This window comes from Anser cygnoides, chromosome 9 (genome assembly GCF_040182565.1).
Source record: "Anser cygnoides isolate HZ-2024a breed goose chromosome 9, Taihu_goose_T2T_genome, whole genome shotgun sequence".
Classification (NCBI taxonomy): Eukaryota; Metazoa; Chordata; class Aves; order Anseriformes; family Anatidae; genus Anser; species Anser cygnoides.
In genome coordinates this window covers 18268625-18296477 of record NC_089881.1, presented here as the reverse complement: position 1 = coordinate 18296477, position 27853 = coordinate 18268625, and the positions used below count along the sequence as shown (strand labels likewise).

General features: G+C 40.5%; 1 protein-coding gene across 3 annotated transcripts; it reads right to left on the bottom strand.

Moving 5' to 3' along the window:
- Positions 1-239: 239 nt before the first annotated feature.
- Positions 240-27716, bottom strand: DCUN1D1 (defective in cullin neddylation 1 domain containing 1). Of its 3 annotated transcripts, XM_067002251.1 has the most exons (8): positions 25779-27716; positions 24923-25143; positions 10889-11105; positions 9537-9705; positions 8819-8949; positions 4886-4968; positions 4547-4643; positions 3069-4002 (listed from the first exon to the last, which is right to left on the bottom strand). In XM_067002251.1, the coding sequence occupies exons 3-8, from the start codon at positions 11061-11063 to the stop codon at positions 3770-3772; spliced, it is 888 nt and encodes a 295-aa protein (XP_066858352.1). In that variant the 5' UTR covers positions 11064-11105; positions 24923-25143; positions 25779-27716; the 3' UTR covers positions 3069-3769. The 3 variants fall into 3 exon arrangements, with proteins under 3 accessions (XP_047915592.1, XP_066858352.1, XP_066858351.1); XM_048059635.2 differs by lacking the exons at positions 3069-4002; positions 24923-25143; positions 25779-27716 and adding exons at positions 240-3062; positions 19650-19806; XM_067002250.1 differs by lacking the exons at positions 24923-25143; positions 25779-27716 and adding an exon at positions 19650-19806 and having other exon boundaries at positions 3070-4002.
- Between the last annotated feature and the right edge of the window lie 137 nt (positions 27717-27853).

Sequence of the window (27853 nt, the reverse complement as noted above, 5' to 3'; positions counted from 1 at the left end):
GCATAGCTGGGTCAGATCAGCTCCATTCTGTACCTGTAAACATTCAGCATAAGCAGCAGGCAAGATGTTGCATCAGTTTGTAGAGTATTTTCCCCCAAAAAAAGACTTGTCCACCATAGCATGTATGTTTCATGCAGGAGCCAAGTAGTCTGTACCTTTTTTTTTTCCTGGTTAAAAGGATAGTCTAGGAAAGCCTTACAAATAATACGCTGAAACAATCAATGCATGAGAAGACTTAGTCATGGCAATTTCACTGGAGCTTTATTGCCTCTGTTGGTAATGAGAGGGATTGTAAGAAGTTACATTTGAACTTACAGAGATATGTAAATGATGCTTTTACTAAATATAATCTTGAGATTAAGTGTTTTATATCAGGGCACTTCTAATTTTGTACACATTTAATGTATAAAAACAGGTTATAAACTTGATGTTTACCTTTTTTTCCTGACATTTGGCAAAATTAAATTGATCCATTAAGGGGAGATCATCAGATTGAGGACATTAGCACTTATGAATTAAAGCAATCCAAGTAAGCAACTGTCTGCATTCTTAAAAACAAACCAAAACAAATATATAAAGGAAAAAAAACAAACACATGGCCACATCTGAGCACTTTTCAGTACAAAATATTCTCTGTAACCAGGCATTTTGTCCTTAGAACAACACCCTGTTAAATCAATGTTTCTTTCAATTTTGTTTTGAAAAATTCTTAAGATGCCATCATAGCACAAATAACCTTTTTCTGCAACATAATTAGTCAAAGTTTTATGTATTTCTTTATAATTACACAGTAATTATAAGCACGTAGTACCAAACTGATGACAACACTATTTTGTTGAAAAGATCTTGCATTCAAAAGGAATATTCTTTAAAACACCACGGCATTATGCCACTACCCAATCTCAGACTTTTTTTGAGGGACAAGTCTGTATTGGGATAAAAAAAAAAAACCCAAGTCAGTTCTCCTTCCCAAACAGCATACTTGAACAAATCAATCTGAAACTGTACCAAAACCCTCAACACAGGAAACAGCACGCATAGATACCTTGTAGAGCTTTTTTCCCCACACACACACCCACCCCATAATTTCAAATCCCCACTTATATTTACATGAAATTTAGAAAGGAAATACTGAAAAGCAGCAAAACACACATTTTTTTGGCATAGCCAATTCCAGTAGCTGGAGAAAATCTGCAATGTTGCTGTGGAACTGTATTCTTGAAATAAATGCACAGCTGGATTTTCTTAAAAGGGCACTGCTATAAGGGGAAGCTAGCCTCGTGGTCAAACCTCAGAGAATAGAAATAAGTATTTTTAGCAGTTTAATAGTCAATTTTTTCCTAAAATACTTTTAGCATCTGCATAGAAGTGTGCTGCTGTTTAGTGCAAGTACCAATTACTCATTTCAGAAATAATTCTGGCCTTACTGTGGGACTATTTAGCACATGGACTCAAACCTCTACCCTTATTTGTAGCTATAGTCTTTCTTTTTTTTCCTGGAGCTTGGTAGTTTCCAGCTTGCTTTACAGAGTAGTATTTATCTCAAGATACCAGATCTCTTCACAAATAACTAAGTGAGAAGTAAAGACCATGTTCAGCGCAAAAGCAGTTCACGAGCTCTTGTAATATTAAAAATAAAGAAGCGCATCTGATAAAACCTGTTTTGAACAAAATGAACTTGATTTAGTTAACTGCAGTAAGACAATGAGAAGTAGTGATGAACCAACAAAATAATTTAAGCAAACAAAGCCAGTGTAGTATTTTGTATCTGATCTGTGCCTGTTTGGGAACGCCTTACTCTGCATTTCTATATTTGGCAACCACAGTGACGTGTCTTTTTAAGGACAGCTCAACAAAATAATTAAAAATGGGTGTCATCTATAACAGCAGTACCTATATGTTATAAAGATTTAACTTACTTCTCAGGATAATGGTTTCAAATCCTAGTTTCATTTCAAACGCACCACTTTCTTTTTATATCAGGGCCATTTGCTTCTTCATACCTCAAGCATAAAAGTTTCATATCTGAATTTAAAATACTGTATTGTGTAGCAAACTTAAGACACAAATTCAGCATATTCAAGTTTTAGATTTCCACAGAAATGAAAAAGCCTTCCTTTGACAGACAGATAAGCATTTCAAAACTGTAATGAAATCTATTTTCTTAGATAATAACCTAGAGCATACTAGATTCTATCCTTACACACACTGTTCATCCAAATGACGCTCACTGAAGGCCGACTAGAACATTAAACGCGGGTGCTGTAAGTGCACAGTAGTTGTGTCGTACTTCAACTGCTCTCACAGTCAGCTGATGTACAATCAAACCATTCAGATAGGCACCTAGATAGCCCAATATCAACAACCTCGGTTTTTCTTGTTTCTTTCTGTAATTGTTTTTACCAGATGCTCAAACTCACTTAGACGATACCTGTAGTTTTCCGGAAAAGAAAAAAAAAAAAAAAGAAGAAATCAGACCCAGTACACTTAAATATATCACTCTTAAAGGAAGTGCTATCAATAGTCTTTGCAACTAGCCCCAAGTGTATATTTAAGGATTCCTTTAAAAATTGTTTTGATGTTGATCTGTATAATTCAGATGCCATGTAATAGTTGTCTGATGATGACCAGCATTGTGCTTTATGTGAAACCAGAAACCTCAAAATAATTATAAAGCTTCTAGGACTTATGGGAGCTGAAACTAGGGTGGTCCACACACAAGAAAAAAAAATCCATGATGAAATCCACAATGTTGGAATTTTAGCGGGCAAGAGTGGTCCAGACTAGAAGAAAAGCCCAAACCACCAGTAGAAGAATGAAATACGATATGGTCCAAGATGTATCCTTAAAGTTTTGTCTCAACCCTCAGCCACATTGTGAGGATTGATCTTCAGTTCAGTCCAGCCAGCAGAAATTGACTGTGCAATTTTCCATTTCAGGTATTTGTACAGACTATGTACACTCTAGAAGGGTCCTTTAATGCTACACTGTCGTACTTTTTGTCCCAGCAATTTGAGGGCGTGCAAATTCCACAAAGTCATCGATAAGAACTGGCCATGCCCCTAAAAGAGAAAAAAGAAAGGATCAGAACATAAGAAATCAGATCAAAGCAGCATTCTTTTTTAGAGCTTCAGATCTAAAGTTATTTACTTCCCAATCTTAACTAGTTTCAAGCAAAAAAAAAATAATAGTAATAACGCTAATTTGGTTTACTTGCTTCAAATTTAACATATGGCTCAAGATTTCTCCATTCCTTTAAACCCATTTAATATGGAACCCTTTCAAGGATCATAACCTCCTTCATCTTCCTAACCAAAAGTTCTAGCTTAAAAACTGTACTGCTGTTGGAGCCATAAGTCAAACCTAGTATCCAGGATGGCAATAACTGCTAAAAAAAAAAACAAACACTGAACATCATATGAAGGAGCCTATGTTTAAGCAGCACCATGTCACAGAACACTAAGGCATTTACAGCTCACAATATGATCTTGCAAGAATGCAACGCTCATCTGTTAGAATCAGCATAGGTGGTCTTACCCAAAACCAACAAAATGCACCCCAATAGCCAATGCCCTACAAAACTGGTATTATACTACGTATGCTCTTCCATATTCCTTATCAAGGGGTAGCTGAAATGCATATAAACATTTGTCATATTATGGGCAGTGATATCCAAAGAGATGCCACTCTCTTGATCATGTGCACCATTATCACGTGAAAGTTAGAATAATTGCGGGTGGGTGGGTTTTTTCCTGAAAGGCTTTTTATTCTAAATCATCAGAACATTCTTTTCTGCCTTTGATCTTTCTAAACTACATTGACTTATTGTGGGCAGCAGCCCATTCGCTTGATGAAAAGGGAATGAGAACTGTTCATAATTATTAAAATTGAAGTTTGCTCCCCTCTGTTCTGGAAGTATCAAGAAGTTTAGTTTCCTCCACTCAATGAACTGATCTGCCGCCAACGATTGAAGGTAATTAGCAGTTCTTGGCTGCAGATGGACTGGAAGACGAAAAAAATCAATACAAAAAAGTTTACAAGAAACACATTGTAGAAAATAATTTATGTTTTGTAACCCCTACATGTGGCCAGCTTCACTTTAGCATTATCACATGCCCAATCTTCATGTAAGCCAAAACAACCAAACTTTAAAAATATTCTAAACTAAGAGACGCAATAACCAGAGGACCCCTACAAGGAAACGCACAGACCACACATCGGTTACTTGGTTGGAGATGCCAAAAACCAGTGACAGAGAATCCGTGTTTTTAAATACAGATGTGAGGGTCTTTCCTCAAGAAGAAAGAGTTAGCATCTGAGCTCATGAAGGAGGAAAAAAAGAGTAAACAGGGATTTAAGAAAACATCAGCATTTATTTTCTAAACCTGCAATAAACAGATAACATGTTTTAAAGTAGCTCTAACTCTGAACGTTAGATCACCAGCGATGTTCTCTAATTACACTATTAGATATCTGTGCCGGATACACAGTAATAAATGTACCATAACACAGTTAGAAGTTAATGAAAATAAAGGGAAATGTTTACCTTCCTCATCATAGTTAGACATATCGTCTGCTATCATTGTACTAAAGTCTAGAAGAAGGTTCCAGGTGTCCTTAGGTATTGATCTTTTATGATGCTCCTGTTTAGAGGGGTGGAAAATACAAGAAAAAAAACATTAAGAACAGATATACAAAATCATTTTTACTGTCTTGGACACAATCATACCCCCAGGACATGTATTTTTTTTGTATACACTATGAAGTGCAGCATCTGGGATCTGTAACAAAACAGTCCATTGCATCTACTCAAAAATATAAACATATTTATATTTCAGGTTTTGAAATTACTGCAGTCCAGTTTATGTAAAGATTTAAAACTTACCAACAAAAATTTGTTCCACAAGTCTAGAAATTTAAATCTTCCGTTAAGTACTAAATTCCAGTAGGCAATGGCCATTTCTAAATCTGTAATATTAAAATATATTACTCTTAGAGATTTGCATTTCAATACGTCTCAAGAGGTATCTAACACTAAGATGAACTGCATATTCATAAGGGTAAAAAGATAAATCTGATGCAAATATACTCATGAATCTTCTACAAGAGAAACAAATTGTTACACTAATACTTTACATATTTTGAAACTGTCACTTGAATATAGAACTGAAAATTGCCCATATTCGTATTCAACACGTTCAAAACACAATGATTCCATATGCTTTTTGCTCTCTAGCAATACTTTACGTACAATGCAGTGAAATATTTGTCTTAAATATACTATTGACTTGACAAAAATTTAGTACTTTGTAATATGATCTGCTTTGTTTTACTTGTGTTCATATAAATACAATTAATATTAAACTACCTTTTTATGGTTTCATTTTCAGAGCAACATTGTCACAGGTGCTGGCTTTGTTAGATGCCCTTTGACAAGAGTTCTTTTCTGCAACAGGTTTCCCTTTGAGATATTCTTTATTTAAGTATTAATTATTGCATAAGCAGATGATGGGTTTCACTTTGTGCATTTCAATGACCCCTGTGAAGTTCTCGCTTGTTTTGAATCCATTTCTCAGGGCGACTGAACAACCTGACAAGAGTTCAGGAATAAGAACATGCTGCCTCTCAGGCAACTGCATGCTGCTGTCAGCAGTGGGAGCTGTTAGAACACAGCAATTAGAAGATTAGTTGATCTAGCATATGAGGAGGGAAAGCAAACAAACGAAAAAGCCTCCATGGTACTTGCCAAAGGCTGTAATGTCGTGTGTTTACTGTTTATTAGTGACACAGTAACATGTTGATCAAAAAAAAAAAAAAAAGTATATGAGCTCTGGCTCATGACCTCTAGCACGATCTCCACTAGCAGGAATTAAAGAGGATCTCTGTACTGTATAATAAAATGCTGTGATCTTACCTGAATTCAGTATCCATCATCAAGTAATTAAAGTAACTACAAAAGGCTACCTAGCTAAGTGACCTGCTTTTTCATAGAAGCTCTTATATCTTTCTGCAGCCTCTTAAATCTCTTCTTCCATAAGCAATCCTCTTGTGGAAGAAGAGAGAAGAGGCACACGAGCAACTGAACCTCACAAGAAAGGAAAGAAAAAGAAAAAAAAAAAAAAAATACAAACACAAATGCAAAAAAGAAAATAAAACAAACATATTCACTTTTCTCTCAACCCCTAAACTATTAAAAACAAACAAACAAGCCAGGCAGGTGGACCTTAGAGGTGAAACCAATAGCAAACAAAACAAAGACTGAACTCTGCACTGCTGGAGGGAACACAGAAGACTGCTGGGGAGATTCTAAATTGTTTGGTATCTTTGATCGTAGAAGTTCTTCTCTGACAGTGTAATCACGTTATAATGCTTCCTGACCAAAGGGATGAATAGAATTTGTGGAGGATTTTCAATCAGTGGCAAGGGGGTGTAATTTCACTCTAAAGGCTTAAGGTTGGGTTTCCATTAAATTAAACAAAGACGCAACGCATCACTAAATATCCAAAAACGACAACTTGTTCAAGAGCATAAAGGCTAGGTATCTCTTTTTCAAAGAATCCATATACAAAAATTCACAATTTAGCTTTCAACTTAAACTACTGGATTTCTAAAAGTGAATAGATTCAGAGTTCAGATTTAGTTGATCATTTCCTCAAGGAAACAGATCATAAAACTAAGTTTTATTTACTTGTGATGCATTAATGGCACAAAATACAAGATTATCAAATCTCTGTGTATTTAGACTGATTTGTAAACAAACATTATAAACAAGCTGTGCATTCCGATATGCTTACATACAACTTCCAGATTATTCCTGGGGGAAGACATAATGCCTTCAGACAACACTACATGCCTTAGAAGATTTTATGGAGTCACAAAATAATATAGTAAGCATTTAATTTTACATTTTCCTAAGAAAATTGAAAGAATGCTCAGGAACGTTCTCATTATCTGCTAGCACAGAAAAAAGCATGGAACACATATGAAAGTCTCAAAACAGGCATGCAGGAGAAGCAAACAATGTTTGCAGTGAGCATCAGCTAAAAGGTATTGCAAATTGACATGCAGATATCACAGGAACTTTTAAAACATCCACAGTATTTACACTGCACTAAGGAATTATGCACAGGACATACGTTCCTAAACTGTGCCTGAACTACTACACAACTTTTAGAAGATTAGAGACCAATATATATTAAAATCAATTTGCAAGTGCCTACAAGAAGCTATTTAGACACTACAAAATTAATTGCCTAACTAGGAGCACGCACTTTTCAGCACTGCACTTCCCCGATATTCTTTTGCTTCAGGGTTTCCAGAATTATTCTGCCCTGTTGTAAATTCATGCCTAGAACCACGCATTTATTGGCACCAAAAAGGTAGGTAAACATCCAGCTTTTAAGCTTAGTTCTACATCACTTCTGGAGCCACACTGAAAATCTTACCCTGTGTGCGTATGTATATATTTGTGCTATTTGGATCTGAGAAATACTTCTCTTCATCACTGTTAGAGCTTAACCTGCAAGAATAACCTTTACAATGAATGAGAAAGAAAAGCAAGGTAGTTAAATTTTTCTGGTAAAACATTTTTACTGAGGTCTGTTCCGTCTGGGATGGTCAAAAGATTCATTTCTATATAGCGCAAGGTATCAGAAAAAAATCAGAAAAATAATGCAAGTCTTCCTAATATCTTAGAAATATGGAGAGGAAAATAGCAGGTAACTACTACATCAAACAGTCCTGCTTATGTTGAAGCCTTGAGAAACATAACTAGAACTGATCAATTAATTATGACCTCATTGCAATTTGTTATTTCACTTTTACCACCTAACAGGGATTTTGCAAAAGCTTTCCTCGCTGTCTAAAGCTGTTTAAAAATTAAGAATAACAAACAAACATCACGATGGTAACCAGAAGAAACTGTAATCAGTTCTGTGGTATGAACAGTTACAGACTGACACCGTCTCTAACCTAGCTTCCATCCACTCGCAATTTACTGTCTACACACTTGTAGCAAGAGAAAGTAAGAATCAGCCCATTCATTTATTTGCAGGATTCAGATCTGGCTACATGCATGGACATATGTTTTTAAGCACACTTCCTTTTATTTTTGCAGTTTTGAATAGACAGATTTACAGTTTGCTCATTTAGTTCCATCAAAACTATATTTTTAAAATTATTTTTAATAAGCGATTCTTCTACTTCTCCTATTATGTAATGAAAAGAACAGTCAGTAGGAGAGCTCTGAAGTAATGAAAGAAAGGAAAAACATTCACTAAACCAAGGGGAAAAAGGCTGAAGGTAAGCACCTTTTACCAAAGGCACAACAGCAAAAGGCATCTACGCCCAGGATATAGAAATCTATTTGTACTATTCCAATTCTACTTTGCAAAGGCATTTGCACGCATTTTTGGTGATACAAGAGACTCTGTACAAGTACATTCATATGGAAATCAGTTTTACAGGTTAAATTTACCCTAAAAGTGAAAATTCAATTAATTTGTTCAGCGCTGCAAATTCTAAATGGTGTAATTATGCCTTTAATGTAAGACCGCAATCCATTGTGCCAGAATTTCACACACTCTTCATGAAAGAATAAACCCTCTCATAAAATTTTGTAGTCTAATATATTAACTATGCAGATATTTCTATCAGCTTGAACATCGGACATTGACATCTACCTTTCACAATAACGTGTATTTTATCACAAGGGTGGTTACCTTTCAGACTCACTGGATCATGGTAATACCTTCACTCACTGCTTTAATCAGTCATTCCACAGATCTGTGCACAAACGTTTATGATTAAGAATACATACCTAAACCTTTCTGTCCCGGATTCTTCGCGAAGTTGAAGGTAAACTGATAAAAATCCTTAAATCTTCCCGGCTCTTTTAATTCTTGTTCCATTTTAGGAATCTGAGCCTTTAGTTTTTCTATGCTGTCACATCTGCATTTTAAAAAGCATGTTTATTTGTGTGTTATTTGTTTTGCTGTAAGAGACACAACTTTAGAAGTCTTTTATAACATTTCCATGGAATACAATACAATTATCAAAACAAAAACAAACAAACAAAATCAGGCAACCTTTAACTACTCTGTATTTATACAACATTTTCATTTCTTTGTTCTTTTTTCACATTGGTATTTGCACATACTAGCTCATGGATCGGATTCCATAATCTACAAGATTTTTAGAAGAACATGATAAAGACTATTATATTCACACTACACAGGGATAACTCAGGTATGCTGGACTGCCGACCAACATCCTTGCTTTGTCTACTTGAATAACTCTACAGCAGCTAACTCATGCAACCAAGGCAAGCACCACTCAAACCCACCTTCCTTTTGTTGGTCACTACGCATCTAGCACATGGAGAGCAGATGCGTTTTTATAGAGGCAGACAAGTGATGCTAGCCTCTGAAAAGCCTCTGAAGTCTGAAAGGGCAATGTGATTCTGAATTCCCCAGAGGAGGACCGTTCCAATTTCTGGCACTGTATTACACTGACAGTCTCTAATACTGCACACTTACCCTAGCTCAGTCATTCCATCCATGAACTCCAGCTTTGAAAATTCACACTGTGTTGCAGCTCGGAATTTCCATGCAATGATGAGTACAGTAATGCTGGCTGGGTCGAGAGCTAGATCATCACAGAACTGCTGTATACCATCTATACCGATTTTATTTTCATCTTGAGGATCTTTGGGATATAAAAGTAAGCATCAAAAGAAAAAAAAGAAAAAGCAATTTTTGAAATACTAGATTTATTCAATAAGAGTCTTTAAGAAAAGCAAACATTTTCAAGTCATTTCTGGGATAAGCTCTTAAAAGTGTGTATTTTAAAAAACAGAATTAGTTTAGTACTTTCAACGCTTAAGCTTTAACATTTGAGGAAGTTTCGACAATACAGCTTCATTGTACGGGAAGCTTATGTCATTTTTATTGAGAGACAAAAGCACAGCAAAGATTTGGTTTCTGCCTAACATGCATGATATTCTGACTCATTCCAGAGAGAGAGAACAGCGGTCCTCTCCCACCAGCACACTTAATTACTGGCATCTTTAGTAAGATTTTGGGTATCATTATAAACAATTCTGCATAAGCTGTACTGACACAATAATCAAGTCTCCCCGTAAACTACTAAATCGACATCAGTTTTGTGCATTTTCTGGCATCACCAGCACATGTGAGTTTGGACGTGGTAAATTCCAAGAGTAAAGTTACGCTGCCCCATTACCGATTCCAGCCAGGGACACGCCTTTCCACGAAGGAATCAATCAACATCTCGTCTGGAAGTAAGATGTTCACGTTTAAACTGCACTAACAAAGATCTACTAACACAAGCCAATGAAGACTTGAGGAAAATGGTATCTGGATTATGTCCACACATGAAAACCGACAGAGAATTTAGCTTTTTTTTTTTTTTTTGGCAGGGGGGGTTGTTGCTAAATCACTGAATTTGTTCTACTGTTCTGAATCCATTTGTATGTGGCGGGCTACTCTCAGCTGAACACTGCCTGTATAACAGATAAAAAGACTTCATTTCTGCTCTGTTTGTAACACTCATAATAAGCACAAGGTGAGTAAAACTTAAGGTAGAATCTGTCATTGTTATGCAACCCTTTGTCAGGAGCAAGTCCTGAGTGGAATGCTTCCCCCAAAAGAGTCACCTAAAATCCACAGTGACCATTACAGTTACTCACTGTACTCACAATTCCAGTTCCAGACCCCAATCTTGTAAAACTGGACACGTATTTAATGTACATAAGGCAAACAAATGTAATCCTTGCGAAGCAGAAACCTACGTATATTTCCCTTCTACCTGCACTGTAATTAAGAATACATACAACCAGGAAATAAGGCTTAAGACTTAGGGTACTCACCTTTGTATCTGTTATATAGCTGTTCTAACTTCTTTCTGTCCAACGAGCCTTTAACGCTCTCTCGTATATAAAGTTCAGGATTTTGAAAAAAGTTGTCTGTTGCAACATCTAGCTTCCAGTCATTCTGAGACAGACAACTCACCGCTGTCTTTTCACTAGATTGCGTGAAGACCATAAACTGACGCACTTTATCCTTCTGTGATGATTTCAACTTGTTCTAGCAAAAACAGACAATACCGAAACTAGAAATGTTTTATCAGAAGGAAAAAAATCAGTACTTTTTTTTTAAATAAATACTTAGTACAATTTTTCCCAGCAGTTAGACTTTCTTTCTAGCAACAGACACTGAAAAACAACACTTTTTTTTTAATTACTAAATCAGAAGATACAGATATTATTTCATACGTGAACAGTTTGTTATGCATTTTGGTACAGTTAGATTAAAGAACCTCTTGGATATGTAAGAGGGATGCATTCCTACTGCTGCATAGGCAATGCACACCAGTATATGTTTCAAACTTACCGTGTAAAATACCTAGAATGAAGGTATAAAAACCGAGCTGAATCATCACAGAAACCACACTGGCAAAACAATCAAAGAAGTTAAAAAATGAGTATTATTATTGCATATCTTGAGAGAGAACCAGAGGGCATAGTGAACTCACAAGTGTGTCCCTTCTTACACCTGGCTGTATTTAAACCAATTTTTAAGAAGAAAAAAAAGAAAGCATTTTTTCTTAATGGAAAAATGGTACGTGTACCAAAAACGGGTAATTGAAATGCTTAAATAAAGCCTGTGGCTATCAAAATACTTGACAGATTAATTGCCTCAACAGAGACAGCAAATACCAACTCAAAGGGAAGAAGTCCTCGTGCAGAAGAGGCCGTTTCAGAGCTCACCATCACCGAGGGAGAGGCTGGCACTCGTCCCATCCCAGAGCACCAGCCTCACATTAATGTAGGGTGCATGCCACGCACCCCAAAAGGCTGGAGGAACAACCACTGGGGGTGGCAGGAAGAGCTGTGAGACCACGCTGCCAGGATGAGGTAACCCCAGGCGGCAGCAAGGCACTGGGCTGGCCCGGATGTTTCAGGGAGCTACACACTGAAATACCTTAAAAGACTGATTTAGAGAATTTTTCACTTTGAAGGTGCTCAGCTCCACCTACACAATTTACCAAACATTCCTGCGAGGAGGCATTGTTTCCATTTCACAGGTGCAGCAACTGAAGCTATAAAAAAGGGAAAAAAAGGCACAGAACTTCGCCTGCGGCAGGCAGGGAGGCAACTAGATGGGGAGAGCCGCAGAATCCGGCCCTTGGCTCAGGCCAGGACCAGCTGCCCTGCTCCAGCCCAAAACCGAGCAGGGAGTTTGCTGCCCGACATTTATCGCTGCGGGGAGATTCCCAAGGATATTTTTGATGAGGAGAAGCACACGTGGTATTTCCAAGGTATCAGTTACACGAAGCTAACTGCTGATCAGGAGAAAGCCATCTTACAGCTCTTGCACTACATCCAAATTCAGTCCTGACCTGGCTTCTCAGGTCAGGATCGTGCTTCTTACATGGCACAAATATCTCACATGTAGCTTGCCTTGCGTTCTACCTAGACTTACATATTCTTTTCATTATTGCCATTTCCAAATGCACAGCTCCTTCTCCAGGGGTGAAGGGAAAAGGGAGAGGCAAAAATCAGTCTCGAGGAGCTACGAACCACCCTCAGCCAAAGAAAGAACGGGTTAGGAGAAGTATGAGCTGGAGCTCTTTATTCCAGAGAACAATTCATGTCCAATCACATTGTCATTAGAAAAGTTCACCAACACTACAGAACACAAATTAATCTGCCCTAAAATTCAGCATCAGTTTTCTCCTGCCTGATGACAGTGAACGAGAGCACTACGGTTCGTAAGAGCAGGCAAGGTATGGGTTTTACACTAACGCCTTTCTAAACACACCAGAAGCACGTTGCCTTAAAACCCACCCATGCCACCAAGCAAGCCTACGTCTCCCGCTGCAGATTTCAACACACCAGTGCTGGTCTATATTACTTCTAAAGCTACGTGTTGCTTCTTTATTTCAGCCTCTCCAACACGTTTCTCACACCGGACCTTCAGCTACGAAGACGTTTCTGAAACTCCGATTTTCAGGCTTGGTTCCAGGCCCACTGCTGGGAATTGGGGCCAGCTTTGTGTTTCACGGCAGACGCTCAGCACCAAGCAGGACCGAGCCGAGACCTTCACCAAAGTCAGACAGCTTATGCTGAGTAAGCCATGCGGCAGGACTTCCAGGAACGACCAATGAATTTGCAGTCGCAGTTTTTAAAATCATCCTGTAAATTCGGCCAAATTAGAGCAAACCACTGCATGAAATGCCAAACGAAGACGGAACAGTCGCATGCCTTACTTTCTGTACCAATCACCAGCTTCCCCAAATCAGTTCCACACTGCCAGGCTGCTGTGTCACCGCAGGCTCAGCTGCGCTACGGGGCAGTCACACTTGTGATGACCTGAGCTGCCTTTTTTTTTTCTTTTCCTTTTTTTTTTGTGAAAGCTGGTGCCTTTAATCACTAGTTTCTAATGTGCGCAGCACTTCTTAACCCAAGTATGCTGTAAAACCTCGAGAAAGAGGCTTTGTTCTGTCCTACTCCTGCAAGGATAAAGCCTAAAAGCTAGGACATGCAACAAAAAGGTCAAGGAACAGGCTTACAAGGGCTCATCACGGACACTGAAAACCACAACAGGTAGTGGGTTTTGTGGGCTGTCACGTAAAAATGGTATGCAATTTATTAGATCAATTCAGGTTTATGATAAAAATTTAACCCTATTTATGCATGAGATCTTCCTCTGCCTGGGGTTTCCTAACAGACAGGAACAATATAAAACCCTCTTAAAAAAAAAAAAAAAGAATACTGAATTTGCCAAGAGTCAAGCAGCTAATAACACGCAATAGCATGCAGCATTTGCTAACGCTGTAAGATGCAATAAATCACACTGTTCAGGCATACTCTTCTTCTGGAATAACTCTTATCGTTACTGATCGAATAGGAGTTTACATTTAGTGAAGCCCCAAAGCCCTTTATATGTGATGAATGCTATCTCAGAAGCTTACCAACGTGGATGAGACACTCCACATCCCAAGCAACTGGACAACTCCTTGGAGGCCTCCCCCTACCACAGGACAGCAAGAGACGAAACTGCTGCCGTTTTTGTTACCCTCTCGGAGCTCTTCTTTCATCCCATTAAAAACCCACACTTCAAGCGGGAACAGGTTCCAAGGCTCCTGCGCTTTTAGGGGCTATTTCTAGCAGCCAAGCTCTAACAGTCTGTTATTGTTTTAAGTGTGCAGGAGCGAAGCCACAAGCACCTCCAGCCTTTAATCTTGTAGTCATCAGGCAACAAATACCTTACACTGGGACTGTGCGCTGCAACGTAATGCAATCCATTTAAAATATCTCCACTTTAATGTTAGTTAAAAGGGAAGACAGAATTGCATTTAACAGATATATTCCTTGCTAAAACACACCAGTGAAAACCAACAGAAAAAAAAAAAAAAGCAACAGATTTTCTAATAAGTTCTACCCTTTGGGGTAAGGGATAAAGGAAGAATACGGACCAGCTCGCCTTCGATCAAGTTTGTATGGTGTCCATTTCGCCTTTTATGATGCAGATGTCATAAGAGACGGAAGGTGAACTTCGAAACACGGAATAACTTCTCTAAATTGAAAGCTACATTGTAGATTGATAGCTCTACAATAATTTTGTCTTTCCCTGCATCTTCTGATGCTATGTTAATTTTAAAGTGAACACTTCTCTCTCCCCATCTAGTTCCAAAGTTGATAATTCTAATTCAGTAACGCATCCTTGATAGTGACTACTATTAGATATTTCAGTGAACAATAAAAAAAAAAATAAAAAAATCCACACTTTGGTCTTTTTTCCCCTTTCTGGCCTCAGACTGAAACTCCCTCCGACTAGGGGAGTAAGCTTTCCCAGTCGAGGCCAAAAGCAAATGCTAGAAGCGACCTGCCAACTCTGATTACACAGTTATTTTTCCTCATCTACAGTCAGTTTTTAGCCACCTCACATTCAGAAATCAACTCTACACACCAGTCACCAATGTTTCGTGCATAACGAGCAGCCGTACGAGGGCTCCACTCCCCTGGATAACGTCCATGGGAAACATAAACAACCTTAGTCCCGCACTGCTTGGGCTGGAGAGCCTTTGGATTCCTACTGAAACGCTGCTCTTGGACTTGGCTTCGCGGCTGTGTGCGGCTGCCAGACAAGCAGTGTACAATCAGTTTGAACTATCCCTGCCCCAAATTCCTTATAGCCCCCAAAAAGGCATTTGCAGTATCACTTCTCAGTGACAAGGCCTGCTTCTCCCCTTCCCCACCCTCAGTGGACGTGCCTCTTGCTAGTTTCCCTGCTAACTACAGGGATTGAACGATGGGACATCCGCAATTTTCTTGCGGTTCGGACTCAAAGAAATGCCTGATAGGTCCTCGTGCAGGTGACAGGTAAAAGCCTTTTCTACAATAGCCTCACCCCCTCCAGACCCTAGCAAGATACCTGGCTGCAGGAAGCACCCGTGCACTTTCAAAGGACCCCGGTGACATCAGGTCAAACGCCGAGTAACGTCAGCCCACGCACGGCACGGGTCTGTGCAGGCGGTTACCTTACAGACCACGACCATCACTTCTGCCGCGTCTTTGTGTGCACACAAAGAATATTCCTTCCTCAAAACGTGCTCAAAAGAGTATTTCTTCCTGCTATGTCTGAATCACTCCACGTTGCACTATAGCCAAAGGAACGTACAAGATGCCTGCAAGTACTCTGTTTATTGCCTCTATTCGACGAATCCACGGCTAGAGCTTAAAAAGCAAAATAGTGAATGTTTTTCTTGGTTTGATAAGAAAACAAAAGTTAATTACAACTTACTTCTGCCAGAAGGCTATGAATACACGTAATTAGATTTTAATCCATTTTCGATGACATATATATACATAAAAACACGTTAAATCCAAGTTAACAACATAAACAATTAAATAGCTGTATTTTCTGTTCAATATAAATAAACACGTCCTTCAACTAAATGTTATGTTCTACAGGAGGGTTTTTTTTTGTTGTTTTGTTTTTTCCAAAAAAAAGAGGGCATGCAAAGGAAGATTGTAAAGAGATTTTTAAGCTATTTGAAACTGACTTGAAATCCATTTGTTTGCAGTGGAATAGAACAAAACCGACATTTACAAGGCCTGTTGACATATAAAATCCAAAGAGAACATCACAGGCAACACAAAATCAAAGTTGCTTTTTACACCCTCTAAAGTTTAGTGGATAAAATGATTTCAGTTATTCCATACAGGCTGAAAGTGTTTCACAGAAAAGCAATAATGGACAGCTACCCAGAAGAAAGCAGTAGGTATAATATGTTTCAGGGTAATTCATGTTAACCTGGGAGGTAACGGAAACACCAAAAATCTGGGCATTTTCAACTTAAAAAAAGCACAAAATAAAGCTGTCAGTTGTTCAGCATTCTTAACTCTGCTCCAGATTAGAAGCTCTGTTCACCCATTAGAAGCTGTTTTCATACCCTGAATTTGCATTGGCACCATAAAACACGAGTAAAATATCAAGAGCTACATAATAAATTTCACACCTTGTTCTCAGAGTAGTTCATATTCCCGAACAGTTTTTTCATGGCTCTAGTTAAAAGCGATTTTACAGTGTAAGTTCAAAGGGTTCTCCGGTTAGCAGGGAGAGGAAACAAGATCATGCACCATCTTGTCTAGCACTCAGGCTGCTTGGTCCTAAGTATAATGCCAAGAATCCACAAGTTTTACTACAGGAGAACCAAGACCAAACATTTAATACCAACAAACTACTACAGACATGAATATGCACCATAAAAAAAAAAAAAAAACAGCCTGGCAGAATAGCTTGTTGGGTGAAACACTAAATAACAATGTCATGAAGTACAATAACATTACAGGAGACAGTGTCAGACACTTAAAAATTCAGTATTACGAGAACTTCAACTTCCTGTCACCTGAGGTTTGTACTAAGAAATAATGTATTTAAGGAATGATGTATTTATCAGCACAGAAATATTTGTTGGAGAGCACAAACTCGACAATATAAAAGATATTGTAAATAGAGGGAAGGTTGGCTTTTGGCTCTGGATAAAGATACGGATAGGTGCATGCTTGCCTCGAGTATCGCACACAGTTCTAAATCCATTAAATCATTTACAGCAGCGAAGTCGGGAGCTCTCCTCCTCAGAGAGGATGGCTCAGAGTACACTGGATCAACTTGCTGCTAGCAACCCTGTCTGCAGTGGCAGGCACGTTACTTGTCTGAAGTAACTGAGCTGAAGCAGCAACACGACAGACATGAGAAAAGGTGACCGCCACTATGGGAGGTGCTCAGTTCTAATGGAAAGGTGGGGAGGAGAGGCAGATTGCTGCCAGCGGCCCCAGGAACCCTGCCGGGCAGCGTACCTGAGCGCTGCGAGCTGGACAGAAAGCACTTTTCAAGTTAACCAAACGGCCAGAGCGAGCCTAACAGGCTGCCACGCCGGCCTCCCTTCCAGGTGTCGGACAAAGACGGTTCAGCACCAGGAAACCTTTGTCCCGACAGCAGCGGCGGGAGGAACACTGGCGGGGCTGTCGGCGCCAGAAGCGCCCCAACAGGCAGCGCTGAGCGGGTGAGCCAGGGCCAGACCTCTGCTGCAGGAGCCTCGGATGGCAGTACGGGACAAGCTGTGCTTGCTGGACAAGCAGCCGGCCCCAGGAACCTGCCACAGCCACTGGAAGGACTCGCCAGAGCAGCCGTGCATGCGGGCAGGAGGACGGGATGTTGAACCTTGTGCTTCTGGGCAAGATCTTCAGATCCCTGAGAAGAACCCTCCCTGCTCTTTCCCCTACTAAATAGAGGATTTTGACAGAAACAAGCTTAGGTACAGAACCCTGGACACTAGAAACATTTCATACCTATATTTATAACCTATAAAACCCGCAGCCTGTCATTTAGCCCCACTTCAGTGTCTACGACATCCTTTCACCCGGGTGTCGGAGCCAACAGGCACGACCTGGAAAACACCTGTCTGCACGGTGCCTAACAGCCCGCTCGGGGCCACGAGTTCAGGTACTCCCTCCTGTCTGATAAATACATCTATCTGGGCAGGATTGTTCCATGGAGCGTATCTGCTAGCTCTTCACTTGGGTATTTCTGAGAAGCCGAAGCAGATCGGATTCTACGTTTCCTCACAAAAGGCTGTTCAGCTTGGTGTGTCTGTTGTTATATTGCCATAATATTTGTTACACTGCCGTTTACAACAGCACTGTTCAATTTATATTCCTAACCACAGAGCCAACCAAAAATAAGTGTTCACACAAGACATCAACCGTGTATTTATTTTGTATGCTTACACCAGATAAACCGTGAGACGGCTCTAGGTGACTTTTATGGAAAAAAAAATTCTTCGATAGAAGTTGTATAACATTACTAGACAACTGTTATTTGAGACAGTCCCGAGAGCTGCAGAATTACAGTAAGACACCTCTACAGACTGAACTATAGTTTCAAGCTACCTTGAAAAAATTCACAGGAAGATCTACATAAAACTATTCAATTAAGAATTATATTGGTAACACAGTGACAAGTTTATTAGAGGTCTACGTACCACACCACTAATTTAAATCCTGGCTAACCAAACTTTCATGCCAACATCACCCCATCAGCTAGAGGTGTCTTTTTTTTTTTATATGCTCTGAACACTGCTTGCCAGAATCATATTAGCTGCATGCGTAAGATATCTTTATACCAACGAACGTGCACCGGTAGATCTCAGCCTCTCTCCTACACCTTTCCTAAGGCAACGCAGCTTCTACAGAAAAGTCGTGCTACTTTAACCGTACAGATGTAGTTAAAGCTGTACAACTTCTGTATACAGCGGAGGCCTAGAAGTACAACTATAAACACGTTCCCTCGGGTACATAAGACACTACTGTATGCTACAAGCCAATAAGGATCCCTTATTTAATGCTCGGGTACATCATCATCTTTTGTTTAAGCACACAAAAATAGCAATAGCGTGGTTTCCCTCCAGAGGGAAAAGGAGAAAGTCAACTGATTTTCAAGTCCACACGTCTTTAGCTATTAGGGACAAGACAATGCACAGAAGACGCAGGACAGGCAGGCCCTCCTTTATGCCACTTATACAAAAAGCACCTTACCAAAACCACACAAAGCGATTCCCCAGAAATCCTCCAACCAACCCAACTCGTCAAGGAACAGAGCGGCCAAGTTCCCCCGCCAGCTCCCCGCGCTTAACGGGCCCGGAGCCTCCCCAGAGCCCCCCCGACCCCTCCGGGGCGCTCCGCGGCAGCCCCCTGCCCCCTCCCCGAGGCTCTCTCACAACCACACCGCTCTCCTTTCCCTCCTCAGCGCGCTGCCGGAGCTCCGGGCCCGCACAAAGCTGACAGACCCCCGCGGGCCGGAGGCCTCCCCCTCAGCCCGGCGCCCCCCAACCTAGGCCCTGGCGCTCAGCCCTGCCCGGGAGCAGCCCCCGGCCTCTCGGCGGCAGGACCGAGGGCCCCAGAGCCCGCAGGGAGAGAAGTGGGGGGGGGGGGGGGGGGCCGGGAATTCCGGGACACCCCGGCCCGCCGCGACTAGGCCCCGGCTGCCCCTACCCCCGCGGCGCCGCCTGGGCTCCGCGCCCCGAGCCGAGGGGCGGCGGGGAGCCGGGGGGAGGCCGCTCACCATGGTGGGGGCTCTGCGGGCCTCTTCCCTCCCGGCTCGGGCGGACGCTGAGGGCGGCGGCGACGGCGGCGGCTTCCTCCGGCGGCGGCTCCCGGCTCCTCACGGGCCCTTCCGCCGCCTCCCGCTCATGCGCAGTGCGGCGGGGCCCCGGGCCGGGCCGGCCGCGCGGCTCCGTGAGGGGCCGGGGGAAGCCCCGGGCGGGAGGAAGGGAGGGGAGCTGCTGAGGTGCGGGGCCCGGCGCCGGGGGTGGCTGAGGTGGGGAGGGGGGAAAGGCCCCGCTCGCCCACGGGGTTAGCGGGGTGAGGGGTCCCGCCCGCCGCCTCGCGGTTCCTGAGGGGGAAAAGTGTGCTTTTGCTCGAAAAATAACCAAAAGAGACCAAAAGACAGTGCGACGGTTCGAGGGGAGCCTCTTCCTTCAGCCCCGAGGTGGCTGCTGAGGGCAGGCGGCGCCTGAGGCGTGCCCCGAGGTAGCCCTCGCTGCGAGCGCGTTAAGGGTAAAAAGGGGTGGAATGGGAAAGGCAGTGGTAAAACTGGCATCTTCACAGAGCCCTCGATGGTAGGAGAGTGCTGGTACCGCTTCGTGCGTGGGTGAGCCTGCGTTCTCAGTACTCCAGCCAGAAACGTCGACACAGGATTTTGTAACGTGCACCTGAGCGTACATTACCAGTGGCCGAATTGCAGTTAATGGCAGAGCCTGCATTTTGGGGTGAGAAACCAGGGAACCATCCCATGGCCTTTCAGAATGCATTTCCAAAGGAGGCTGAAAACATTTGCTGCGTAGCCGCAGAGAGCTGGGAGAGGTGAGATTTCAGGGCAGCAGCTTTACAGGCATTTTCTGATGGGACCACCTCTACGCTTGCAAGATCCATCTTCTGCTAGGTCTTGAGGTCGTGATCCCCTTTGGGGCTGTTGCTTACAAGTTGCCATCAAAAGGTGTAGCCTTTTCTGCACAGACAACAGCAAGAGAGGTTCTAAGGGTTAAGTCACGGTTTGTACCAGTATGCCAGACAGTTGTAGGTTGTTGTTTTTTTCCCCCAGGGAAGCTTATTCTAGCCACTGTAGACTTTTGGCAGCTGAAGAGGTTTGGGGAAGCAGAGTATTTGCTGATAAAACTTGCAGTGGTGGCAAACTCCTAGATGTGAAGGACAAAGAGTTGATATCTGATCTTTGTTTTTGCATCTCCTGCTGAGCTGGGAGCTATGAAAGTAAGCTTCTGTACTTACATTACATGACTGGTATGGTCACACACATCACGGAAACTTGACTTGAGGAAGCTATTTCTTTTTGCTTTGTGATGGATATCCAGGGGTTACGTACATAATTTTTTGTCCAGAAGGGTCTGAATCACTTCTCACATATTTCACTCACTGAAAATCAGATCTAAGCTTAGATAGAATATGAGGAGTAAAAACAGTATTGGTAGAAATTTTTTTGAGAGAGTATTTGGAGGAGAATCAGGACTGTCCTGTGATGTTCTACCATGCTGGTGCTCCAAAACAGTAAAATTAAGCATTGTCAAGATATTAGACATACAGAACTAAGTGTGAATTCAGCTTTCCGGAGAGACGATAGTTGCCTGGGTACCTTAAATCCTTCTGAAAAGCATGTTTTTGAAATCAAGGATGGCTACAAAGTGGCCAGTGTAAATAACCGCTACACCAGCAGAGTCAACCTGAACCACAGCAGGAGCGACAAAGCCAAACCTGAAAACTTATTTCCTGGAGATAGCTAATTGCCATCACTATAACGTGCTGTGACAGCCCTCCTGCAATCTGAAGATGCAAATTAGACCTTCTCGAGAATTATTGCAACGTGTAACAATAATCTGAGATGAAATGCGGTTGTGGTGGATTCCTCAGGACAGAGACAGGATTTTTAAATGACTTCTTTCTTTAGTGTCTATTACTCTTGCTGGTTTTCTGTGTTGCAGTTTCTTGGTGTTTGGTTGGAGTTTGCTTTTTATTGGGGGAAAGAAGGAGGATGACACATCATCTGTGTTTTGTTTTACCTGTTCTTTTAACAAGTTGTATGTGAGATATTTATAACTCTGAAAGGCTTTTTCATTTTGCTTTTTTTGTTCATTGAATAAAGTCCTGAACATTAATTAGTTTTAAGTTTTTCTTGTATGGGTCCTAATTAAAAAAGCTACTGAAATCGCTGTGGGTCTTTGCTTCGTTTTCAGATGAGTTTTAGATTAAACTCATTATAAATGAAGGCCTGATGTTACAAACATTTAAGAGCACAAGGAACTTCACATGCAAGAATGTTCATAAGGTTTAGTAAGTTGCTACTTTCATCATTAGACTCACGGGTATTATCTAGAAGACTTGACTTTATGCATTCAAATTATGTCTAGTTTAAAAACATTGCTTGAAAAAAATCACAATCGCTACAACTGTTTGTTAAATCTATTATTTTCATCTTATGCCTGGGTTACACATTAACAATTTTTAAATTAGCTGCGGGTCAGGTGGAAGTTGTTCTTTAACATATTTTAATATCCAGGAATTGTTCCTACCATACCATCTTTGTTTTCTGGGAGTCAGGATATATGGAGTCTACTTCCAGCTTTGACTGAATTGTGATTTGGTCTAACTTAACTCCCCTACGTGTGGTGATCTCCCATCATATAAAATATGGAATATTATACTTGCCTGCTTTGCAGGGTCTTCTTAGCACATAAAAAAGTGGATGATTCAGTGAAAAGCAAATGAAATAGAAAAGAGAAGTGAAATGCATTGGAAATGTTTGTTTGTTTTTCCAGTTAAAATTCCATTACAAGGTAAAACTCTCTATGAGAAAAGAAGTGGCTTCCTACTGCCATTTAAGTCCTAAGTCTTCTGTTGTTGATCACAGTGGGGCAGTATGTTCTGCTGTTCTTACTTCCAGAGCGCTTCCTTGGGTATGTCTAAATGACAGAATCAAAGGTAAGTTAGCCTACCCTGTGCTCTTGGCTACCGCGGCCAGGCTATCTGGTGCCTAAGCCAGTTTGATTACATTGTCCGGGTCATCTTCCCCACACATGGCACTCCGCCCAGCATACACTTCAGGACACTGTCCAGTTTCCCCAATTCTATTTATGTTGCTGTGGCTGCTGGCTGGCTCTACATCTTGCAGAAGTAGATCGGGAACTTCAGTGATGTGGTTGCTGTCTGAATCTCACCCTTAAAGCTTCTGAGCAAAAATAGATCTTTGTAAAGCAAGAGACACCACGAGGCAGATGCCAAAAGGAGTATTTGCACATACTCAGAATATGTTGCCTAAACTGGGCTTGTTACACGTCATACTTTTGTACCACTCCATCCAATATGGCACAGCAAGTCGGACCAGTGATAAACAGCTCTGCTATTTGTAAACATGACACGTATTCAGTGATACAGACTAGGGGAAAACATCATCAGTTGTGCAATCTGCATGCAGTACAATCACAGTGACCGCAGCAACATGATGACTTTTCTAATTTATGGTAAGGGTGACATAGTTGGTTTGTTCTGTTGTGATTCAATGATGTTTCATTATCTCACACAAACCCCAGAGACATGTCAGTGATGTTTTGATCTCATTGTACGTGGATATGCACTATTAATAATTCTGAATATAACATTGCTCTGTTTTATATTGACTGACAGGAACTCTCTTCTTGAGCAGATAGAGAAGTCAGTCTCATGTTAAGTCAATGCAGAACCATTTAGCGTAATCCCCTTGAGAGAACTTCCACTTACAGCACTTTCTAAGGAACAGGCCCAAAGCTTCATGAAGGATAACAAAATCCTGGAACAGCTTGGCCTAGAAATGTCTTTCTAACCCCTACACCTTTTTGTCAGCTACTTTATGCTCTAGAAAGTGAAACCACAAATTTATCTTACACTGGTAGAGTAGCCATAAAGTGCTTTATGGCTATGGCCCTTTTCCTGCAAACACTGACCATATGTTTAATTAAGAGAACAAAGTCCCATGAACTATCCCACACAAGGATTTTTAATGCCACTCTAAAGAAATGAAGTTGCTTAGCATTCAAATGTATGGACCCAATGGTCTCCTCCTATCTCACTGGTTAACTGATACAGTTAGAATGGACGTATCAGTCTCTCTGTATTTTTTTTTTTACTTAAAAAAAGGCAAAGAGGAAATAAACAGTGAGTCCTCCTGTAAGTGTCTATGCAATTTAACCTGAAAACTGGCAGATAGCCAATATCTGAAGATTGTTGTTAACAGGTCACAGAGAAGGGTGTTCACCTTCAAGCTTTTCATCCTTCCTGCATTACGTAAGAGGTTAAGAAGTTATTGCACCCAGTCCAAAGCACTGTTAGTGTCATGTGGAACCCAGGTCCTATCTCTGGGAGGAAGCAGGACAGGTTTATGTGACAAAGGAAGAGCGGTCGGGTCAGTGAACCCAAGACCTAAGAAAGCCTGAAAACTTCTTGTGCACCCTGGCAAGACTGAACAAATACAACATTCCAAGACACCTAACAGGCAACAGACTGCAAGACTTGTGTATTTTTTGGAACTAGGTAGCAATACTGAGGTAAAATGCCTTGATTTTAGAATATGTAAGTAATATAAACTAAAAACCAAGAGGGCAATAAGAGAGACGCACATTTTCTTATTTCAGAACTTCTGTAAACAAGGCATGATCACTGTAAAACGAATGGTCTGGAATTTTCCAAGCTATAAGCCAGACAGTGCCATCACAGCTATGATTTTATGATTAAAACCTGTACCTTTTAACTGTAAAGAGCCTGCCATTCTCACTAGAAATGGGTGCTTTCAAGACCGCAGGAGACACTTACATTATGAGTTTCCCTATCACGGGGATTTTCTATCTGTGCCATCCTTAATTGTTCACCCTAATAAAAAAAGAAATCATTCCAATTCAGGGCACACATTTGCTCTTCAAATAAGAAACAGTAATTTAAATTATATATATTTGAGACTGAGCTTTGAGTTAGGCAATTTGCAAGATTAAGACAGATACACAAAGCAAGAGTCTAAGACGACTCTTCCTCCTGTCTTATGTGTCATACACATTTAGCCTTTTCCACTCTTCTCACTGTCATGACAGCAAACCAGATTTTGGGAACATACCTCTAACACCCAGCCAGTATTAAATTTCTGGTATCTAAGTGGCAAACTGTGACCTACATTCCTGTGACTAGCTATCGATATCAATACAGTAGAGCAAACCTCAAGGAGAAAATGCATTAACTACGTCCGTATATAAAAGTTCCATTTTAAAATTGGTTTCTCCTAGTTCATGTTATACCTCACCTTACCTCTGAGCAGGAGCTATGTCATATTTCTGGGATGCTGAGCACAAGACAGCGAACACACACGGGTCTCTGGCTGCAGCTAGGGTCGGTCTCTTCTGTTTGCAAAGGGGCAAAAGTGGGGTGCAGCTCTCAGCAGCAGTCTCTTTTCACCAGACACTTTGCAGTTTGCTGGCTACGTATGTTAACATCTCCCGCTTTCCCTACTTTTCAAGTGAGCAGAGTGGCTGTCATTCACAGAGAGACCAATTATCATTTCAAGAGCAACTTTTTGGCACCAGAATTGTTTATAAGGACAACAGATTAAAGCTGAAAACCAGCTACCATTATAATTTCAAAAACTCAGTAGGACATTAGACATATAAATGTGTTTTACTTACTTATTACTGTTATAATAAAAAATATGGGGTATTCAACCAGAACATCCATGCTTATTTTAAAGTAGATTCACTGTATAATCAAGGTTTTAACCTAACATCAAGTGTCTCATAAAAGATACTGCACTGCTTTTAGAACCCAAGCTTTTTTCTTACATGAAATACAATCAGTCCACATAATTTTATTTTTTTGCATCATGGTTTTTCATTAATGTTGCATTAATGAATTTCTAGAATGTGTTTGGCTGGTTGGTTTTAAGTGGAAGTGAAACACAACATGATTAATTCAACTCAACATTCAACTTTCTCCATTTTCTCCTGGACAACACTCAGTAGCATATATTACTTTCTAAATGGAATTCTTATGCACGAAGCTACGCTCGAGTATCATAAAAACACTAAGTGATATTTATCTGCGAATCATTCATGTGTAAAAATTTTGAATATAATTATCCAAGCAGTTTAGGTATCTGTTGAAAACATACCTTGTGTAAAAGCTCTGTGTTCAGACTTTAATCCACTGCCACTGACTGTTCCAGTAAACACAGTATATTCAGCATTGTTGAGCTTTTAGCAAACAGAACAGATAGAACACAGTCAAATAATTCCTGATCTGACTGAACGAAAGAATAATCAACAGAAATGAATATACCTGTGATAAGCACATTGGTTGATAGGCCCTTTAAAATGGGTTTAAGTTCCTTTAATAAAAGAACACTCTGCTCAGATCAACTGCATTCTTTTCCTTACCACTGACTGAGTGTCCTGCCAAAGCACTTCAGTATTCATTTTTTAATCATCTTGAAGACAGAAGCTAAGATTTTCTGGTCACTAAGAAGTTAAAACAATTAGAACAAAGAAGTTAATAACCTTGGAAACTTTTTGCAATTCACTGGCATAAATATTTACTCTATAAAATGTAAAAGATTACAACCTTGCAAGTAATAATAAGTCTACATCTGACATTACAACTTTACCAGCAAGCAAAGAGAATTATTTACAAATCTTTGCGTCCACAAATTTTACAGCGTTTTGATTACCCTCATCCTTATTATATAAGAGGAAACAAAGGCAAATAGGCACTAAGTGATTCGCCTGAAGACATGGTGAGTCAGTGGCTGAAATAAGAATACAATCCTGGCTCTCTTGCCTTCCACTCCCTGTGTCCTAACCACTAACTCAGCATGAATTCAGGCTCCACAGCACAGACCTACACTGGGTTTAAGCAATCGGAGCTTCCGTGAATAGTGGCTGACAGCAGCTGAGGAGTGTGAGTGCAAAAGAGACTGAGATCCCCACAGGTGGATAACTACAGCTCATGCAGGCTGTAATTTTGGTATGGTTAACATTCACGTTACCAAGCAGGATGTTACATGCCTGATTAAACACACTGACCAATAAGCATACTGAGAGCATTACTCCGGTGCCGTCCCACGCAAGCCGTAGCCTGGAACACTACTGGCCTTGTTCTTTCCTGGAGGCTATCAACAGTTGCTAACTACATATCCCTTGACCTGCTCCCTCTCCCTGTGGTAGCAGAGTACATCTTTACAGTTAGAATCACTTCAGATTCATGGTTTCTGCAGTATCCATGACTCTTCTATCACAACTACAGCACTATCTCAAAAGGTACATTGATAACTAGTAACTAGCAGAGATCGTCCTTTTAGCTCAAGCTCTAAAATACTACATTTTAAACAATTACCCATTTTTTTCCTTTCTTACTCAACCACCAAGTGTTTCACAAGCAACAGTTTAGTTACAGCTAAGTTACTATCACAAGGCTCTTAGTAACTCACATTTATAACACAGGAAAATGTTTCACATTTCAAATTTGTAATAAATAAATAAATAAATCTGATTTTGTAAACTAAAATTCTAGATTACAGGAACATCCTACTTTTAATAATTCTCTAAGTTAAATTAAATCACATTACAGCACATTTCAAATGTACAAAATCTGACTGACTTCTGCAAGAGATTTTTGAAGGGCATAAATTCTAAAATAAAAAACACCATCATTATTTGGAAAACCAAGTCAGTGAAAAACCTATATAGAGAAAAAAAATAATTTTCAAAAGCAAGGGAAAATTAAAACTGCTATAATGATATATGATTTGTCTCCCTTCGTTCCCAGGGAAGACATTTTGTCAGCTTCCGACAAACTGCTCTTGTTCATTGGCTGGATGAAGCAAGCGGTGCAGACCGAGTGGACAGACAACCTCATGCTGTGAGTTTTAATGTTCTGCTACAGATTCAGTGTAGCAAAACAGATCTAGAAACACAGCAATGTCAAGCAGGAAAAAAAAATGCAAATCTGGAGTGTCTCTTCAGGACTGAATTCACATTTCTGTATGCAGATTGAATTTTTAGATAAAAACAAGTCACTAAACTTACCTGCAGTGAAACCCATCACGACTGTCTAGATTAATTACTGCTTCCTAAATGTCATCTGCAGATTGTGCTTTCTCAGATATCAGGACATGATATATATACAGATGACTAATACATAAACATTTCTCCATAAGCAACCAAGGAAAAGACAAAATTGAGAAAAATG

Excerpts from the sequence above, each read along its gene's own strand:
- DCUN1D1 (XM_067002250.1), bottom strand. Across the intron at positions 4,969-8,818 it reads TCCGGGACAGAAAGGTTTAG|ATTTAGAAATGGCCATTGCC; the intron begins GTATGTATTCTT and ends TTAATATTACAG. Across the intron at positions 4,003-4,546 it reads GTCTAACTATGATGAGGAAG|TCCATCTGCAGCCAAGAACT; the intron begins GTAAACATTTCC and ends TTCGTCTTCCAG.